Source organism: Heptranchias perlo, chromosome 7 (genome assembly GCF_035084215.1).
Source record: "Heptranchias perlo isolate sHepPer1 chromosome 7, sHepPer1.hap1, whole genome shotgun sequence".
Taxonomy (NCBI): Eukaryota; Metazoa; Chordata; class Chondrichthyes; order Hexanchiformes; family Hexanchidae; genus Heptranchias; species Heptranchias perlo.
Window position 1 is genome coordinate 36,225,108 of NC_090331.1, and position 21,121 is coordinate 36,246,228.

Genomic DNA, 21,121 nt, shown 5'->3' on the forward strand with positions numbered 1-21,121 from the left:
TGCTTGGATTTTTGTTAACATGTTTTGCTGCCTCATCTCTTGAACTATTTTTACATCTCTGCTATCTCTTTCAAGCTGTTCCAGAAAATCCCTATATTCCTCCCCCCCCCCCCCCTATTTTTTTCTTTGTATATTTTCTTCTTTGTTATTTCTATTTTAATTGTCTAATTCATCTACCCTGAAGACCAAGGTTTTGAAATTCTTCTGGTGGTGAGGAGCTGGTGCTTCTTGCTGCCTCCTATGTGGACATCATCAGAAAACGCTGCACTGACAAAATTATGTCTCCCATCAGAAATCCCCCCCCCCAGCTCTGCCTCACTTGCCCCCAGTGTGAAATACACCTGCATGATGCAGGTTAAATTGTGTGTCAGAATCAGATTAGCTTCCTAGATTTCCATCTTAACCCAAATATACAGCTAGCCTTTCCTCTCTCCAGTCTTTTCTGCCCCTGTTAAATGTCCCAAGTATATTAAATTTACTCCCATCTTATATCTCAGCTTGGCTCAGTTGGTAGAACGCTAGGCCAGAAGAAGATTGTAGGATCAAGTCCCACATCAAGATGTTAGCATGTAATCTAGACTAGCACTTCAGTGCATTACTGAGGGAGTGCTGTATTGTCATCTTTTGGGTGACAACTTCCAATTCAGGTGGATGTTGAAGATCCATTGCACTATTTGAAGAAATTCAGGGAGTTATAGAATCATACAGCCTTTTGACCCATCATGTCTATGCCGGCTCTTTGAAAGAGCTATCCAATTAGTCCCACTTCCCTGCTCTTTCCCCATAGACCTACATATTTTTCCTTTTCAAGTATTTATATAATTCCCTTTTGAAAGTTACTATTGAATCTGCTTCCACCACCCTTTCAGGTAGTGCATTCCAGATCGTGGCCTAGCCAATGTTCTTCCCTCAATCAATACCACTGAAACAAAGACAGATGTTTGTGAGATAATGTTGTTGCAGAATGGCTGGTGTTTTCTCCTGTATAAGAATCAGGGTCCTCCAAAAGAAAGTTATTATAAAGCACTGAAAGGTTTTGTCAATGTGATAAGGTGCTTTAATGTGATATGATACTATATAAATGCAAGCATTTTTTTTTATCTTCTGTGTTGAGCAATGTTTCTCTAATCACTACAATGTAATTTCCTGCTGCTATATATACCTCTAATTCAAACATATTATTCATAATGCTTTTTTTATTTATTATTAAATACCACAGTGGTTAGTGGTTCTCTGAAACTCTCCCTCTTATTTCTGCTAAGCTTCGAATATACTATTCTGCATGCTTTTCCTCTTCTCTAGCTTCATCACAGTCTCCAACTATAAATCATTCTGCCTCCAAGACTCAAAACTGTGGAGTTCCTTACTTCCTTCAGCTTTCCCTGAGTCTTACAATCTACAGTTTTTAAAACCCACACCTAGCATCACCTAATCAGTTCTTGATTCATCTAGTCGTCTCCCCTGCTTATTTACCCAAGTAAAAAAAATGACAAAAACTAATTCATCAGAAGGTAAAGTGCTTTGGGACTTTCTGAAGATGAGATAAGATACTTTAGGAATGCAATTTCTTTCTGTAGTTTCTTTCCCTACTTTACAAAAATGTTAGTTCTAGATCATGTGGCAATATTTTGAGAGAGTTTTGTATAGTAAGATTTTGGTTTATAGAAAAATCAAAGTTATCATTACCTTACACTGCAATGGTAAAATGTGATTTTACTATTTTATTTAGAATATTTGCTTTATTACTCTTCAATTTTTTTTTTCAACATTTACAATTTTATTGCTGTAAAAAGTACAGAAACATGCTGGCAATGAAAGGCAGTTTACTTTCTAAAAGCTATATTTTTAAAAAACTGGCTCCATTGCTCTGAATATTGACAATATTTTGTTGTTAGGCAATGTCTTGTGAATTCAAAAGAACATTCAACCATCAGCCGAAAATGGCACTTCCCACTGTACAGCAGAGACCCTCAGGTTGGTGCTTATTTGTTTCAAGTGCTGATTAGAATTGGGTTTGTTCGAGTGGACACATAAACTGATGGTGAAAAACACATTTGTTACCATAGCGTTGGTCCTCCCAAATCTTCCAGACTTTGTTAGATGCAGACACAGTCTAATTAAAGATCAAAATTCTATAGCATCCTTCTTCTGGCATTTCCTAAAGAAGGGTTAAATAAATATTCCATTGAATCTTTTTATTTCAGGAATTATGAATACATCTTCATGTTTCCTTCCGTATAGTTTATTTGTCAAGCCCTGTTCATTTTTACCTATACTTTATTTGAACAGCGATTCAGCATGATGTCAAATTAAGATCACATTATCAATTATCTCATATATTTATACATATATATAAATGTTGAATCAAAACTGTTTTTAAGTATGTTTTACTCCTCCCTCTGATCTAATACTCAAGCCCAATGTTGGAATTTTGAATACTACCAAGTAATCTATATTTGAATTCTTGCATCATAATGCCAAATTTGTAATCACCCATCCTTAAACATTGAATGATACTTTGATAGCAAAACCTGTTAGCCCTGAAATTCTGTGGGTGTTCTACTGATGCCTTGCTGCAACTTTGGCGGGAGATGAGAAGAACCCCCACGGAAATGGTTTTTCAGCTGTTTGTGCTGTTTTATGAGGGTTCCGCTGCTTTTCTGTGAGGGTTTCAGGGGCATTGTTCATCATGTGCATTAAACCTGTCATTTATGTTGAGCTGTTATTGATTTGTTTTCTTCATCATTGGTCAAGTGCATAAGTGTCAATGTTTTCACATTTCTATTTGGTTATTTTATCCTTTCTTCCCAGATTCAACTTTCTCCCTAATTTTTCCTAATCATATTCCACTGAAAAAGTCTACAGAATCACATTACCCCAACAAAATATTCTCCACAGTATGGCCACCAACACAGCTCTTTAATATCGCACTATAAACCGAACAAACGTTTATAAGATAAATACATAAGAAAATACTGAAGAAAAGTCTCAAACTTGCCCATATATTTATCCATCCATCTTCCAATCACTTCAACAGTTTTTATCCCCCGCCACCAAATACATAGCCTGACACACCTCTCATAGATGTTCCTTACATGGGTACACCACCCTCAATATTTCACAGCCCAGCACATCCCATCCAGCTGAGGCTTAAGGCTCGATTTTAAAATTAAAAAAGGGTGGGGTGGAGGGGGGTGGGAGGGCCGGGATTCCCGGGCCTTCTGTTTTACGCCTCGGGAAAGGAGGCGAGAAGGCCCGAGACTGCAGGTAAGTGTCTAGAAAGGCACAACTTTTGGGCCCGGAGGAGCAAGAGTGCTTCCCCCAGGCCCAACAAACCTACCGGCACCGACTACCCCACCCCCCCCACCCGCGATCGCAGACCCCCCCTCCCCCGCCCGATCGCAGACCCCCGACCCCAAACTCGATTCTCCCTCTCCGACCCCGATCCTCCGACTCCGATCCTCCGACCCCAACCCTGACCCCCGATCCCGATCCCGATCCTCCGACCCCAATCCCCCGACCCAGATCCTCCGACCCCAGTACCCCGATCCCGATCCCTTGCCCCTCCCCCTCAACAATCACAGACCCCCACGATGAACCCCCCCGATCCTGCTCCACCCATGAGTGACCCCCCATCCCATCCCCCGTGACTCCTGACCCCCCCTGTGCCCACCTAAGTCCACCCTTTCCCACCTGTGCACCTTGCCCACCTGTGCCCCTTGCCCACCTATGCCCCCCATTCTCACCCCCCCCCCCCCCCCCCCATGCAAACAAAGACTTACCTGCAGACGTCCTCTCCCTGGCTGGTCTCCTATGCAACTGAGACTATAGAAACATAGAAAATAGGAGCAGGAGTGGCCATTCGGTCCTTTGAGCCTGCTCCGCCATTCAGCATGATTATGGCTGATCCTCTATCTCAATACCATATTCCTGCTCTCTGCAACCCTTCAATAACGAGAAATGTACATATTGATGTACGAGCCAGGTCTGTTTTTCACATGTTGTTTAATCATCAAAAGGGGAAATGGTATTACTTGATCGTGCCCAAGTTAATTTGCTGGTTGCACTTCTAGGGGTGAAACAGTAAGGCATCTGAGAGTAGGCATTTATGTTTATTTGATTGGTTTATAGATGCTTAGTATTTTATCCATCTGTGAGTCTGCATGTGTTGTTACATATCTATGCAAAGATGTACATGTACACAAATTTCTACAGAATAATACTTTCCTTAATAAAAAACAAGAGCATCAGAAGTAATTTATAATAGTATAATTTTTCAAAACTTTTTTTGCAGGACCTTTGTTTGGAAGACTTTCTTCACCCACCTTAGGTCATGCTGAAATACAAGTAGGACCAATTTTGCTGCAAGTAATAACAGGAGACATAACAAAGGAGACCACTGATGTCATTGTCAATTCATCAAATAATAATTTCACACTAAGAACAGGTATTTCAGCACAGTGTTCAAAAGTGATTTGGAGAAGCAGAATATAATTCCTAATATTTGATTTCCATACAGATTTTATACACCAAAATATCACAGCTGAGATGGTGTTTGACCAGCAAGGCAGTTATAACTATTAAATAATCCCAATATATTGTGCTCCAGAGATAAACTAAAATATAAATACAATAGAAAGAAAGAAGAAAGAACTTGCATTTATGATACAAACATAGACACCACCTTATTTACTATTAGAATTAATTTATTTGAGACATCAAGGACTGTTAATTTGGTTTAAAGAAGCATACACCAATCAAAACGCATTTTCTTGTGTAATAAGTATGATTGGTGCAGGGATAAATTAGTTACCAATTAAAAATTAAGGAATTATTCTCGTCTTATAAATTAATAATTTCATTTACACATTTAATTTCAGGTGTGTCCAGGGCGATTTTAGATGCTGCTGGTCAAACTGTCGTGGATGAATGCCAACAACTGGGTATAGTTACTGGAGGAATTTGTTTTATTTCCTTACTACCTATGTAATTTATACCTGTAAATATTAAACTCTGTTTTCTGGTTATCGAACTTCTGTACTAAAACTAAAACATTGATTTTATACCAGATTATCAGCCAATGCTATAAGGCAGAAACAGAAAGACAGATACTAGCTGATCGAGAAAGTGTTGATGGAAAGGGGGTACAAAGGGATTGTGGGTGGGTTGGAGAGCAGGCTGACAGACAGGAACATGGTGGAAGGGAGGGCCTGATGTTCCAAGGGCAGTTCGGGTCACATTGTCTTGGACCATCCTCCTCACAAGGCTTCTATACATTGTCCCTCAATACAGCTTTGGTCTTCCCACTGCTTCCAAACAGTAGATCCCAGTCCCCCTCACCCCAAGACTTTGTTCCCCCCATCCGTCCTAGATCCTGGGACTTCCTCTCAGTGCTCACAAACCCAGTGCTACCTGATCCCAGGACTGCCCCTAATGCTGCCAGATCCTGGGAGCCCTCCCAAATACTCAGAGGCCCCTCTCCACATGTTCCCAAATCCCAGGAATTTTCCCAGTTTTCCTAGAACACCCTCCTCTGCAGTGTCACACCCCCCTTCAAGTGATCATAACACAAGAATAACTTGCATTTCTATTGTACTTTTAACATAGGAAAATGTCCCAAGATGATTTGCAGATGCTTAATCAGACAAAAATGGACACGGAGCCAAAGAAGGAGATATTAGGAAGGGTGACCAAAAACATAGTGAAAGATATGGGTTTTAAGGAGGGACTTAAAGGAGGAGAAGAGTTGGAGGGGTTTAGGGAGGGAATCCCAGAGCATACGGCCTAGACAGCTGAACACCAATGGTGGGGTGACGGGAGTGAAGGATGTATAAGAGACAAGAGTTAGCGGAATGCTGAGTTCTAGGAGGGTGTAGGGCTGGAGGATGTGACAAAGATAGGGAGGGATGAGGTCATGAAGGGATTTAAATATGAGGATGAGAATTTTACATTTGAGGTGTTGGGGGACTGGGAGCTAATGTAACTCAGCAAGCACCACAGTGATGGGTAAGTGAGATGGCATGGGATAGGATACGGGCAGTAGAGTTTTGGAGGTGCTGATATAGAGGGTGGAAGATGGGATGGCCAGACGAGCATTAGAATAGTCAAGTCTGAGGTGAGAAAGGCACAGATGAGGGTTTCAGCAGCAGCTAAGATAGAGACAGAGGCGGGCGGGTGATGTTATAGGGATGAAAGTAGACAGACTTTGTGATGGAGAGGATATAAATCGGAAGCTCAGCTCAACCGAGGTTGAGAACCGCCTGGTTCAAACTGAGACAGTGGCCGGGGAGGAGGATGAAAATGGTGGTGAGGGTACAGAGTTTGTGGCAGGGGCCAAAGACAATGGCATCGGTTTTCCCAGTGCTAACTGGACAAAATTGCAGCTCATCCACAACTGGATGTTGGGCAAGCAGTTCGACAACACAGAGGCAGTGGAGGGGTCGAGAAGTAGAGCTGGGTATCATCAGTGCACATGTGGAAATTGATCCCATGTCTTCCAGTGATGCCGCCAAGTGGCATCAGTGAGATGAGGAGAAGGAGGGGGCCAAGAAAAGATCCTTGGAGGATAAATCACTCTCCCTGATTATCCAAAGAAAATCTTCAACTCGCCATCAGCAATGCCACAGAAAATGTGCAACTATATATAAAACATTTTACATAAAGCACAATCTCTTTGTACGACAAAGCATCACAGATGTCATATTTAAAGCACCATGTCCCATGTACAGCCAATTTGACTCAAATATCACATTCATAAAATAGCAACAAATCACAACTGAACAGGTAGGAAATGTACCAATTTTCTTTTTCTAATGAACAAATAGCAAGAAGGTACAAAAAATACCAATTGAAAATCAGCAGTCAGAAAAAAGCTATCAATAAAAGAATAGCAAGGAGAATGAGAAGCAATGAAATAACTCAAAATATCTTTTGAAAATGGTTTCACCCACTATCTTGTTTTGTCAGTAATCTGAGGACTTAGTACGAAAAATAAGGTTTGCAACATAATATTTTTTTAATTACATAAATCACCAATCTTGCTCTTACAGCCTTTTCTGTGTTTGAAATTTCTCCAATAACATTTCCCTGTGGAGCCCTATCCATTTTTCACATTCCTGGGACTTGAGTTCATGGTATTTCCCACAGCTATCACTGTGTCATTATCACCTGTCCTGAATGAAGAGGCTCAACCAGGTTTCAGACCATAAAGCCTAGAAGGCATCAGTATCACTCTGCGTGATATAACTCCCAGAATTCAGATTACGACTGCCTCCTTTCTGAGCCCGATGAACACCAGTATATTTTGAAGGAGGGAGCACTCTCTGAGGTACCTGTGAGGAAGAATGATGTAACTAACTATATAGTAAGGTTTTACTTTATAAAATAATGCAAATATGGTATATGTTATTGATGAACTAAGTCTGCCATTGTCACCAGCTTCAGGTCCCAGACATTTCTGCTTCCAGTTGCCAGATAACAAGAAACCAAATCCACTCTGTCCTTGCTTCAACTCAGGCCTCCTGTCCTGCTGCATCTCCACTCAGCACACACTTCACCCAACTCCTTTGCTCTTTGTCGTTATGTTGCAATTCCCCTACCTGTGCTCCATTCCCTATCTGACTGATCCACTCCCCGGCCTGTGTCCTGAATTATCTGTGAGCAGTGCCACAGATGATTATAAAAACTATCTTCTTAAAAAGCAATAAAATATTACTGAAGGAGAAACTTGCACTATTAATTACAGAACTGTTATTTCTATATTATTTTTATGTTACAATGAGCATACAAAAATTAGATGAAGTAATTCTCTATTTATTTTGAAGGCTTACAGACAAACAGTGGAATAATAATGACAAATCCAGGAGATCTACAGTGTCGAAATATAATTCACATGGTTGGGCAAAATGACCCAAGTCAAATAAAAGCTTTTGTTGGTGCAGTTCTTCAGGAGTGTGAACAAAACAAATTCACCTCCGTTGCTTTCCCTGCGCTTGGAACAGGTTTGAATTGTGCTAATTATTTTTAGTTGCCAATATTTTGTGTTTCATCATATATTAAAAATAAGTAAAACCTTTAGAGGATTAAGGTTGTAAAAACTGGTATGCATAAGGTGTGTCTTGAATTTGGTTAAGAGTTATGACTATATGGGGCATGGAGGAAGAGAGTCCAGCAAGGAAAGCATTGGTGAAGTCAAGTCTGGAAGTGACAAAGGCATGTATGAAGGTTTCAGCAGTGAAGGGACTAAGGTGAGGATGGAGGCAGGCAATGTTGTGGAGATGGGAAGTATGCAGTCTCTGTAATGGAAAGGATATCACATCTGAAACTGAGCTCAGGGTCAAATAGGACAGCAAGGTCACGAAACATCTGGATCAGCCTTAGACAGTGGCTGGGAGAGATGGAATTGGAGATTGAGGGAGCTAACTAATATGTTGAAATATTTATGCTGAGATTTGACAGCAAATGATACAATAAAGGACTCACAGTTCTTGTAATAAGCCTGGCCCTGATTAAACAATTTTTAATGAAACAATGGAACTGATAGAATGGAGATGGGTTACATGTAGCTTAAACACACCTTCCTTCAGGTACACTATCAGCTCAGCAATGAGACTGCCAAAGTTGGCAACAAGAGTGGGCTGAAGCACAGAGCGCATCATTAAGAGAGTGGACCGTGAACCGCCTGGGAACTTGAGAATTTGGTGAGAGTGGGAATTAAGAGTAGAGGGGGAAGGAGGTGCTAAAATTTTTTTAAAAAACAGACTAAGAAGTAATTATCTATAAATAAATAGATAACTTAGTGGAGAGAAGCGGCACTGAGCACTAGGGGGAGGAGCCCCATTCACTAAGAACAGAAAGAGTGACATCACAGTGACAGAGAGGAGGAGCTCTGAGAGACCCAGAATAATAGGGTAGGTTAATCGGGGTAAGTAAATAGTAAGTAAGTTAAAAATAATTGAGTATCTAAAGGGAGTATAGAAAAAAATGGTTTCTGAATATAATGGATGGGCAGCTGTTGCCTGCAATTCCTGCGCCATGTGGGAACCTCAGGATGCTTTTTGTGTCCTGGAGGGTCACATGTGCAGGAAATTCCTCCAGTTGCTCAATTTCAAGCTGAGGGTTTCTGAGTTTGAGGGGTGGCTGGTGTCATTGCAGAACATAAGGGAGGCTGATGGTTTCCTGGATCATACGTTCCAGGAGGTGGGCACTCCGCAGCCACAGAGAGATCAAGACAACAAGTGGTTGGCATCCAAAAGGGTTGGAAGAGGCCAGGCAGTGCAGGAATCTTCTAGGTGTGTGGCACTCAAACCAGTATTCAGCATTGAATGCCAGTGAGGGTAACGACACCTCGAAGGAGTGCAGTCCTGAGCATGGCACCATGGGCAAAGGACTGCACAGGGGGGCACAGTGAAGTGCAGAAATGCAGTAGTCATAGGGGATTCAATAGTCAGGGGCACAGACAGGCATTTCTGTGACCACTGATGTGTGTCCCGCATGGTGTGTTGCCTCCCTGGTGCTAGGGTAAAGGACATCACGGAGAGGATGCAGAACATTCTGCGGCCAGAAGTCATGGTCCTTATGGGTACATAGGAAAGAAAAAGGATGAGGTCCTGCGGTCAGAGCTTAAGGAGCTGGGGAGGAAGTTAAAAATCAGGACTTCAAAGGTAGCAATCTCTGGATTACTCCCAGTGCCATGTGTTAGTGAGTACAAAAATAGGAAGATAAGGCAGTTTAATGCGTGGCTAGAGATATGGTGCAAGAGGAAGGGCTTCAGATTCTGGGTGCATTGGGACCAGTTCTGGGGCAGGACGGACCTGTTCAAAATGAATGGGATGCACCTCAACAGAGCTGGGACCATTGGCCTCGTTGGGAGGTTCACTAGTGCAGTGGGGGAGGGTTTAAACTAATTTGGCAGGGGGATGGGCACCAGGATGCAGCATTAGAAAGGAGGAAGAAGATGCATAAAGGATTGGGAAAGACGGATAGCACTAGAGTAAGAAATCATACAGTAATAGGTGGGATCAGAATGAGAGAATACGAGAAGGTCTAAGATAGGTTTAGAGTGTACATGTGTAAATGTAGGAAGCATGGAAAATAAAGTTGGTGAGCTGCAGGCACAAATAGCCACATGGGAATATGATGTAGTGGCGATAACGGAGACCTAACTCAAAAAAGGGCAGGATTGGGTACTAAATATTCCTGGATACAAGGTGTTCAGGAAAGATAGGGAAGGAAAAAAAGGAGTAGGGGTGGCAATATTGATTAAGGAGAATATTGCAGTGCTGGAGAGAGAGGATGTGCTGGAGGAGTCAAAGACAGAATTTATTTGGTTAAAGTTAAGAAACAATAGAGGTGCCATTATACTATTGGGTGTATTCTATAGGCCACCAATTAGTGGGAAGGATATAGAGGAGCAAATTTGCAGGGAAATTACAGAGAGGTGCAAGAACTGTAGAGTAGTGATAATGTGGGACTTCAACTATCCTAATATAGACTGGGATAGTAATAGTGTAAGGGCCAAAGAAGGGGAGGAATTTCTGAAGTGTGTTCAGGAGAACTTTCTTGATCAGTAAGTTTCCGGCCCAACAAGGAAGGAAGCATTGCTGGATCTAGTTCTAGGGAATTACGTGGGTCATGCAGAGCAAGTGTCAGTGGGGGAACATTTAGGGAACAGTGATCATAGTATCATAAGGTTTAGAATAGTTATGGAAATGGACAAGAAGCAATCAAGAGTAAAACTACTTAATTGGAGGAGGGCCAATTTCAGTGGGTTGAGAACAGATCTGGGCCGTGTAAATTGGAATCAAAGATTGGCAGGCAAAACTAATCAACCAATGGGCGGCCTTTAAAGAGGAGATGGTTCAAGTTCAGTCTAGGTACGTTCCCACGAGGGGGAAAGGTAGGGCAACCAAAGCCAGAGCTCCCTGGACGACGAAGAGATAGAGAGTAAGATGAAGCAGCAAAAGGGGGTGTATGACAGATATCAGGTTGATGATACAAGTGAGAACCAGGCTGAATATAGAAAGTACAGAGGAGAAGTGAAAAATGAAATAAGAGGGGCAAAGAGAGAGTATGAGAATAGACTGGCGGCTAACATAAAAGGGAATCCAAAAGTCTTCTATAGATGTATAAATAGTAAACGGGTAGTAAGAGGAGGGTTGGGGCCGATTAGGAACCAAAAAGGAGATCTACGCATGGAGGCAGAGGGCATGGCTGAGGTACTAAATGAGTAATCTGCATCTGTCCTCACCAACTAGGAAGATGCTGCCAAAGTCATAGTAAAATAGGATGTAGTTGATATACTGGATGGGCTAAAAATTGATAAAGAGGAGGTTCTAGAAAGGCTGGCTTTACTTAAAGTAGATAAGTCACCCGGTCTGGATGGGATGCATCCTAGGTTGCTGAGGGAAGTAAGGGTGGAAATTACGGAGGTACTGGCCATAATCTTCCAATCATCCTCAGATACGGGGGTGGTGCCAGAGGACTGGAGAATTGCAAATGTTAGAAACTTGTTCATAAAAGGATGTAAGGATGAACCCAACAACTACAGGCCAGTCAGTTTAATCTCGATTGTGGGAAACTTTTAGAAAAGATAATCCGGGACAAAATTAACAGTCACTTGGACAACTGTGGATTAATTAAGGAAAGCCAGCATGGATTTGTTAAAGGCAAATCGTGTTTAACTAACTTGATTGAATTTATTGATGAGGTAACAGAGAGGGTCGATGAGGGCAATGCAGTTGATGTAGTGTATATGGACTTCCTAAAGGCGTTTGATAAAGTGCCGCATAATAGGCTTGTCAGCAAATTTGAAACCCATGAAATAAAAGGGGCAGTGGCAGCATTGGCTGAGTGACAGAGAACAGAGAGTAGTGGTGAACGGCTGTTTTTCGGACTGGAGGAAAGTATACCGTGGTATTCCCCAGGGGTCGGTATTAGGATCACTGCTTTTTTGATATATATTAATGACTTGGACTTGGGTTTACAGGGCACAATTTCAAAATTTGCAGATGACACAAAACTTGGAAGTGTAGTAAATAATGAAGAGGATAGTGATAGACTTCAAGAGGACATAATAGGTTGGTGTAATGGGAAGACACATGGTAGATCAAATTTAATGCAGAGAAGTGCAAAGTGATACATTTTGGCAGGAAAAATGAGGAGAGGCAACATAAACTAAATGGTACAATTCTAAAGGGGGTTCAGGAACAGAGAGGCCTGGGGGTATATATGCACAAATCTTTGAAGATGGCAGGGCAGGTTGAGAAAGCGGTTAAAAAAGCATATGGGATCCTGGACTTTGTAAATAGTGGCATAGAGTACAAAAGTAAAGAAGTTATGTTGAACTGGTTCAGCCACAGCTGGAGTATTGTGTCCAATTCTGTAAACCGCACTTTAGGAAAGATGTGAAGGCCTTGTAGAGGGTCCAGAAAAGATTTACTGGCATGGTTCCAGAGATGAGGGACTTCAGTTATGTTGATAGACTGGAGAAGCTGGGGTTTCTCATCTTAGAGCAGAGAAGGTTAAGACGAATTTGATAGATGTGTTCAAAATCATGAAGGGCTGAGATAAAGTAAATAAAGAGAAACTGTTCCCACTGGCGGAAGGGTCAAGAACCAGAGGATATAGATTAAAGGTGATTGGCAAAAGAATCAAAGGCAACATGAGGAAAATCTTTTTTATGCCCCGAGTAGTTATGATCTGGAATGTGCTGCCTAAAATGGTGGTGGAAGCAGATTCAATCGTGGCTTTCAAAAAGGAATTGGATAAGTACTTGAAGGGGAAAAATTTGCAGGGTTACGGGGAAAAGACGGGGGAGTGAGACCAGCTGAATTGCTCTTGCAGAGAGCCGGCATGGACTCGATAAGCCGAATGGCCTCATTCTGTGCTGTAACCATTCTATGATTCTATTAAAGGACTAACCTAGGGCACAGGAAGAACTCAGAGAAATTGGCTCCTTAGCCAATGAATTGTTGTAAAGGTGACCAGAAGGCCAGGTCGTGTATGTAAATTTTAAATTGTTTTTCACCCCAATAAATAGGACAAGGAGGAGCAAACCCTTCCCAAGTTGCTGATGCAATGATTGATTCAGTTGCTGAGTTTGCAGGCAGAAAATCTCCAACTTCTTTGCACAAAATTCGCTTTGTCATTTTTCAACCACAAATGTTAAATGAATTTTCTAGCAGTATGCAGAAACGTGAAGGATCCAATCTTCCAGAAACAGAATCTCTCTGGAAAAAGGCCAAGAGTAAGTATCAAAACATCTTACAAAGCAAAAAATATTTATATGTATTCAAGTCTTGTCCTAATGGATAATATTTCTGATGCTCCTAGATGCAGTGACAACAGTGCTTTTTGGAGAAAAAAGTAAAGAGAATAAACAATTCCTCGCTGAAGACCATATTGTATTAGAAGATCAGATAGAGCCAGTTCTATTTGAGATCTGTGGAAGCAGCAAGCAAATCATAGAAAGCACTAAATCCTGGCTAGAAAAATTAATTTTAACGGAGCAGGATGAAAAAGTCATTAGCAGTGACTACATATTTCAGTTTTCTGAAAAAGAACGCGAAGAATTAAACCACCTCCATAAAAGTTTGCAAATCAAGGTAGAGCTGGAATGTAACAGATCTGGGGCTCAGATCAAAGTTTGTGGTCTCGCTAGGGATGTTTTGACTGCCTATTCCAAAATTCAGGAAATGGTTAACAATATCAGAGAAGAAGAATCCAGAAGAAGAGATGAGGAGCTTATCAGCAATTTGCTGGAATGGCAGTTTCAACAAGGCACTCAGTTCATACCATTTGACAGTGCTACAAACCTCAAACTGGAAAAGGCATTCAATGAAAACAAAACTACAACTGATATTGAATTGCGAGGCAGAACATTTACTGTGGAGTTGAGGAAGGATACTGCAGTTGACAATCAGGGAAATAAAATTACTCTGAAAAGGGTTTTAAAAACAGAAGGTAACATTTTTCATGCTACATAATTTACACTGCCCATTTTTATTCAAAAGAGTATGCATATCAGAATTTGGATACATTTTCTACAAGGGATGAAGTGGGTGGTAAAGTGGACCAGGAGACTGTGGACGATGGCATGCTAGAAAGAAACCTGCGTAAGGTTAGCTTGGGCAGTCTCAATTCAGTTTGAAGTGCACATTGGTTCACAGTACAAAAGTGCCTATAATTCTGCCATTAATTGGAACTAAACTAGCAATCTTAAGGACTAAGGATGACTTGTGTGGTAAATGGAAATAATCTCGCTGGTGTAGTAGAATACTGCTCAGAGCTGGAGATGTTAGGGCAAAGTATTCACTGAATAATTTTTTAATTAAAAAAAATATTTTTCAAACCCTTTACTTGCCCAGAAGAAAGAGCTAAAAGACTTGTGCACTCTTTTTGATTCCAACATCTTGGACAAATGATTTGATTCATTCATATGATGCCATATTTCATGTGTTTGTAAACAAATGGTACAAAAAAGTTTCCCCCAAGGGCTTTTCTCATGTTGTCATCCCTTTAAATGAGAAACTTTTATCTGTATCTGGCTTGTATTATATCTGTCCTGGTAGCACTTGATGCTGACATTAGATGTTTAAAGTGGAAAATATCCTAGCACTGGTAACCCATCTCTTTGATGAGCTAAAAAAATGTTCAACTAGCATGTGAACTATGATAAAAATATGAGGTGATTCATTTGATATATTTGTAGCTGACAGCAATCCAAGCCATTGGGATGACATGCAAACATCACAATACAGATCTGTGCAGCTGCAGCAGCATTCCAAAGAATATCAGGATGTGGAGAAATCATTCAAAACAGGCTCTTACCAATTTCAGATTATGAAGGTATTTCAATCTTTTAACATTAGTTGATATATAATCCCCTTTTCATGGCATAACCTAACAAGATAATGGAAAGTGACCAAACCTTCAATTAATATGTGATTGTTTGGAAGTTGCATACCTCCAAATTTAGATAAATATGACTAACGTGTTTATGTGGTGCAGTTCATCACCTGTTTGATTTGTGTTTTATTTATAACCCAGTATAAAACAATTTGATAGAATGGTACAAATACACTGGTTCCAGATATCAGCAATAGAAAATTGTTCACAGTTGACTAAAAACAACATTGTTAACATTAAAATATGTGGAGTCCTGTCTACATGTGTATTTTAGAAAATTTGCATATTACTGCTTGACAAAAAATTGCTGAAGAAATACAGGGGGGATTCTCTTTTGAGCTACTGCTCATTTTGTAGTGGATTTAGGGGCAGTAAAAAGAGTCATAGAGTTATACAGCACGGATAGAGGCCCTTCGGCCCATCGTGTCCAAATGCAGAATGGTTTTTTTGACACTACCTCCTCAAATCCATCTAAAAAAAACTGCACCTGCATTCTCCTCCCAAAAATCCACCAGACCCTTTTAATACCAGCCAGAAGTGTTTACTGCCCATGTAAATTAAGTCAAGAGGGCGTGGCCAGCCCATCCGACCCACTGCCCTCCATTTCTGCCCTAAACCTGTGCAAAAGAATTATAAATGTCACTGACATACGGTTCCTAACCCACCAGGTTTCAGCGGGAGTCTCCCGAAATCAATGGTTCCTCTCCCGAGCGTTGCTCCTGGCAACTCGGGAGAAAAGTTTGTTTTTGCACATGTGCGTCAGCGCTGCAGTCAGTCCCTGTGCAGGGTGATTGAACACTGGGACACCACTCCACTCTGCTTTAGGTGCCAGTTGCACGAAGTTCCACTGTAGTGTAATTTCCTGCCTCCGGCCCGGTGAGGTCAGCTCCATCGCCACAGAGAGCCGGGACCAGCTATTGTCAGGAACACTCGAGGATCAGGTGTTGGGGGAGATCAGGAATCAGGGGGCCTCAGGAATCAGGGGATCTCGGGAATTGGGATTTGCGGAGAGAGGAAGAATGGGGGTTCAGGGGAGACTGGGGATTGGGGGTTCAGGGGATAAAGGGGATGGAGGGAAACTGGGGGTTCAGGGGAGTGAGGGAGACTGGGGAATGGCAGTGAGGGGAGAGAGGTGGAGAATGGAATGGGGTTTGGGGAAAGAGGGAGACTGGGGGCGGGGGGATTGTGGCTTGAGCGAGGGACAGAGAGGGAGACTGGGGAATGGATTGGACGTGGGGATCAATATTTTCTGCAGAGCCGGGAGCAGCAGCAACAACGTCTTCAGTGGGAGCGTCGCCGATAGAGGAGCAGCCAGTAAAGGGGTGGATGAAACCTCGGGACCTGACTTTGGGTAAATCGGGATGGAGACTGAGGATTCCCACTGGAAGAACTAACGAGGAAGAGAGAAGGGAGAAGGAAGGTTCTTGAACTTAGGGCTATTAGACCATGGGATGAAAACTAGACCGTTGTTTAAAAGGGAATGGGATAAATGTTTAAAAAGGAGGAATATAAAAGAATCCGGCGGTGAGGTGGGGGGATGGAGTTACTGGAGAGAGTGCCAGCACAGGGGGTGAATGACCTCCAGCTGTGCTGTATTTTCTATCATTCTGTGGAAAATCTCCTTTATTGAGTCTGAGCGCAGGGAATGTTTCAGTAATGTTGGTGCTGAGCTGAATTTAGGACAATGTGCCATGTGAGAAGTGCCCCAAACACCGAGCCTGCTGCCCTGTGTGCAATCTCTCAGTTTGGTTCAGGTCTGTCTGTACCAGCCGGTTTTGATGTGTGAAGTCCAAGTACAGATCAGCTCTGACTGACTTGTCATCTTCTCACAGAACCAGAGTCCAAGGAGGTAGGGGGAGATATGGGGCCTATTAAAAGTGGCATCAACTGGGGACTGACCAGACATTGTGCAGTGCAGAGGATTTCTGGGTATGCTTTCAGGGGGTTACAGGATTACTGCTAGTTACAGGTAGGCTGTTGGGGCATTACATCTAATACTACCAGTTATTAATGGACTATCAGTTATTGTATTACTGTTGGTTATGAGGGAAATCTGAGTGATATCAGTATTCCTATCAGTTATTGGTGCAATTTCAGTGAGTTAATATTATTTACTGGTGGAATCAAAGTTCCTCCCACCTCTGGTTTCCCCGTGAATCACTACCCGCCCTCGGTTTCTCCTCTTCCCTGGTTGCCAACTGGTATCCCGGTTCTCGGAACTTCTCGTACAACAGCTGCTGGTGCGAAACCTTGAGCAAAGATACTCAACTACAAGAGAACCAACCTTTATAAGGTAAATGCAGTAACATTTTGTTGATGCCATGTGATCGTGTGTTACATGGTCCGATGTCATGTGGTCAGAACATCACGTGATCAAACCTCCAGGAATGTCTCCAACCAGAGTTGACAACTCTAGCATGGATACAAATTGGAGAAGGCATAGGATTCTTTAAAATACTGTGTTGTCAGGATTTTTGCTGTTACTTCTTCAGAGCTCTGCTCAAAGTACTGCTTGTTACTCTGGATGGATTTCCCTGTGGGAAAGCCTTTGTTTTTGTGTTATGAAGAGGAGGAGGATAAGGTGCTGTAAAGACGTGATTACCTTACCACATTCATGTTTACATTTTTAGTCTTATTTTTTTTTGTGTATTATCGAGCATTTTCCCCAAAAAGCAACTTCAGTCCAGATGAAGGAAAAGGGTTTGAAGGGATATTGGAATAAGGTCGGTAAATGTGATTAAGACTATTTGCTGGCATGGAAGGTGAATGCTGACATGGTCTAATTGGGCCAAATGGCCTGTTTCTGTGTTGTAACTTCTATGACATACAAGAGATCAGATTAGAGACTTTTACAGTCAGACTTCATGAACGCCCTATGTGTTCGTGTCCCCTCACCAGGGTCTACAGATCAAGATGGTCTCATTTAGATTTCTCTGAATGTCAATGAATCAGAAGGCTGCACATTCCCCCAGAAGGCTACTGGGGAAATGTGTCAACTGAAGACCCGCAGCCCACTTTCATCATGAGAACAGCATTGCCTGTACTAGTCCAGGTCACCACTGCCATAAACTTCTCTGCATTTGGATCTTTCCAGGCAAAAGCAGATGACCTATGCTGCATTGGCCAGTCAACAGCTCACCGCTGCATCAAGAAGGTCACTGATGCTCTCTTCAGGAGGACTGCACAATATATTTCCTTCTCAATGGAACCAGAGAAGCAAAGAAAAAAAGAAAGACCTGCATTTATATAGCGCCTTTCACAACCTCAGGACGTCCCAAAACACTTTAGAGCCAATGAAGTACTTTTGAAGTGTAGTCACTGTTGTAATGTAGGAAACGCGGCAGCCAATTTGCACCCGGAAAGGTCCCACAAACAGCAATGTGATTATGACCAGATAATCTGTTTGAGGTGTTGGTTGAGGGACACATGTTGGCCAGGACACTGGGGAGAATTCCCCTGCTCTTTGAAATAGCGCAGTGGGCTCTTTTACATCCACCTGAGAGGGCAGATGGCCTCGGCTTAATGTCTCATCCGAAAGGCGGCACCTCCGACAGTGCAGCACTCCCTCAGTACTGCACTGGGTAGATATTTGTGCTCAAATCTCTGGAGTGGGACTTGAACGCACAAGACTCTGTTGGTGGCTTCATTCTTAATTTTTTGGCCTACATATATTTATTTTAAATAAAAATAGAAATAAAGCTGAGTGGGGCTAGGTGATAATTAATTAGGTTTGAGGACTTGTCTGATTAATATCCAAGCACAACCTGTTTACTATTTCAAATGATTAAGCCTTATGACCAAAGAGAGAGAGAAAGCTATCCAGTTCTATAGGCTAGCTGGTTTCCCGCAATTGATGGAACTCATGTGCCATGAAAACTACCACTAATTTATGAGTAGAAAGGGCTTCCATTGCATTAATGTGCAGCTCACATGCGATGCTAATCACTTGACCCTTCAATGCCAGTTACCCAGGAAGCGGCTGTGACTCTTTCATTATGTGTTCTGCATTAGCAGGTACAGGTATCTGGACTGCTCTCACCTATCCATCATAACAACCATATGCTTGGAAACCGTCTCCACTGCCTCCAAATGAGATCCATGTTCTCTAATTATTGTCCTTTTGAGCGCAGGGCCTTTGAGATCTTACTGCTCTGGATCCTTAGCCAAAGTCCGTTGTCTCACTTTCTTCCACTCCCAGGTCTTCATTCTCACAAAGTAATTTCTCCCAAGTGGGTATTTCTATGCTGCTGCTTGTGGAGGTAAAATGCCATGACAAGGTTGGTAAGAAAGTGACAGGAATGGCAAGTGCTGCATCTCTGCTGGTCATCAGAGTGGACGACCTCTTCCTGCAAGGCACTCCCTATGAAATGGAAGACAAAGTCGCTTGTTTAGCTGTGCAGATAGTGACATTGCTACTTTGTGAAGAACTAGTTGTTGAGTATAAGGCCATAGCAATACTTTGAGACAGCATGTGGAGCTGAAAGGAGATTTGATGAGCTTTGTCCTGCCTTTACTAACCTTTTGTTGCCAGCTCAGCTCAAACTCACCCTCTCCTAAGGCCCTCCTGTACATCTGTCCAGAATTTGGAGAACTTCATCTTCCTGCAGACTCAGTCTCTTCCATCGTGGCGATCCTCCCCTGGTTGTATTTCTCTGGCACGGGTTGTAGGCCACATTTTCCTTTGGAGGGAGAGCAGATAATGTTACAGGCCTGGGAGTGGAATGGACACTTTTCCCCCATATGGGCGCATGCATCCCATGATGCCGAGAATTTGAGGGGCATTGTCCTTTTAAATGAAGTGTCCTTGAAAACTAGCAGTAGCCCTTGCGGCAGACAAAGTGAGTCAAGAGAGTTGCTAGTGACTGTAGATGGTAGTTGAGTGTTTGGAGAGGTTGCCCTTTGCACTCGTGGTGCTAAGGGAGAAGGACAATGGGAGGGTAGGAAGGTGAGAGAAATCTCTACTAATGTTAGAGGATTTGTGCTGGCACAAGTGCCTTAACTTTCCTTGGCCACCCTTCTCAGGTCATTGAACCTTTTTATGCATTGTGTGGCAATCGGTGGAGGTTGCACTGACTGCCTCTGTCACCTCCCTCCAGACAGACTGTACTACCCTCATGGAGCTCCTGCCCTCAATGCCTATGAGATGGTCCCTTCTTGCCCTGACTTCTGCCAGCAACACCTCCAAAGAGGCAGCTAAAATCTTGGTGCCCCTTTGCTGCTGCCATATCTGAGACTACTGCTCCCTCGGCCATCTTGCAGTGCCTGGAACTGTAAATGCTCCTTTTCAGTGGCTACAGACTTTAAAAGACTGCACTAGAACTGTATTTCTCTCCCTCTGGAGGCGGTTTTCTGGCCTCTAAACCATGGCTAATGATGGTTCTGGGATGATATTGGGTAGGTTAGTGGTGGTTTTACATTGGCGAGCGTTAAGACCACAAACCTGCCAATAGGAGGCATATCTAGGCCACCAAGACCAAAGAATTCTTACCAGCAATAGAGTGGTAAAGGAATTCATATATATTTTTCAGATCCTTTATTGATGTAATAGGATCTAGAAAGCAAAAAAACTACAGATGCTGGAAATCTAAACAAGAACAGAAAATACTAGAAACAGTCAATAAATCAGGTAGCGTCTCTGGAGAGAACAGACGATTTAACATTTTGGGTGTGGACACTTCTTTTGTAATAGAAGCCGACTTTGTTTGGTCTTAAGTACTTTGAGCTTTATTTTAAAAATTAACCTGTCTATAAATTTGACCAAGAAATTTCCTTTAACAGATTGAAAGATTGCAAAACCTATGTCTTTGGAAGAATTATATGATTAAAAAACAACTGCTGGAAGAAAAAAATCCTGTTGGCACTAATAATGAAAGGATCTTATTTCATGGAACAGCACCAGACACATTCGATTCAATCAACCATCATGGATTTAATCGCAGCTATGCAGGAAGGAATGGTAAGGAATAGTATTTCTTTATCAAAAGGGAAAAACTGTAAATGCTGGAAATCTGAAATCAAAACAGAACATATTGAGAATGTAAAGCAGGTCAGTAAGCATCCGTAAAGAGAAAAGCCAGGCTATGATATTTTGGGTGTGTACCTTTCATCAGAACTATAGTCTTTTCCTGATCCCTTATTTTAAAAATATTTGTGGCTATTTTCTTGAGAGCGAAACTTTAATGCACTTTTTGAAAGAAATAATTTAAGATTATAT

At 42.1% G+C, this 21,121-nt stretch overlaps 1 protein-coding gene across 2 annotated transcripts in view; it reads left to right on the forward strand.

Moving 5' to 3' along the window:
- LOC137323613 (protein mono-ADP-ribosyltransferase PARP14-like) overlaps nucleotides 1–21,121 on the forward strand; it is a 54,051-nt gene that overhangs the window by 31,041 nt on the left and 1,889 nt on the right. The window contains exons 9-16 of one of the 2 annotated variants that reach the window (XM_067987302.1): nucleotides 1,896–1,974; nucleotides 4,295–4,447; nucleotides 4,881–4,943; nucleotides 7,824–8,000; nucleotides 13,040–13,246; nucleotides 13,333–13,962; nucleotides 14,711–14,847; nucleotides 20,686–20,863. In XM_067987302.1, the coding sequence (XP_067843403.1) occupies nucleotides 1,896–1,974; nucleotides 4,295–4,447; nucleotides 4,881–4,943; nucleotides 7,824–8,000; nucleotides 13,040–13,246; nucleotides 13,333–13,962; nucleotides 14,711–14,847; nucleotides 20,686–20,863 (1,624 nt within the window). Of the gene's footprint in view, nucleotides 1–1,895; nucleotides 1,975–4,294; nucleotides 4,448–4,880; nucleotides 4,944–7,823; nucleotides 8,001–13,039; nucleotides 13,247–13,332; nucleotides 13,963–14,710; nucleotides 14,848–20,685; nucleotides 20,864–21,121 lie in introns of those variants that run through there. The other variant, XM_067987303.1, reaches the window with a different exon arrangement.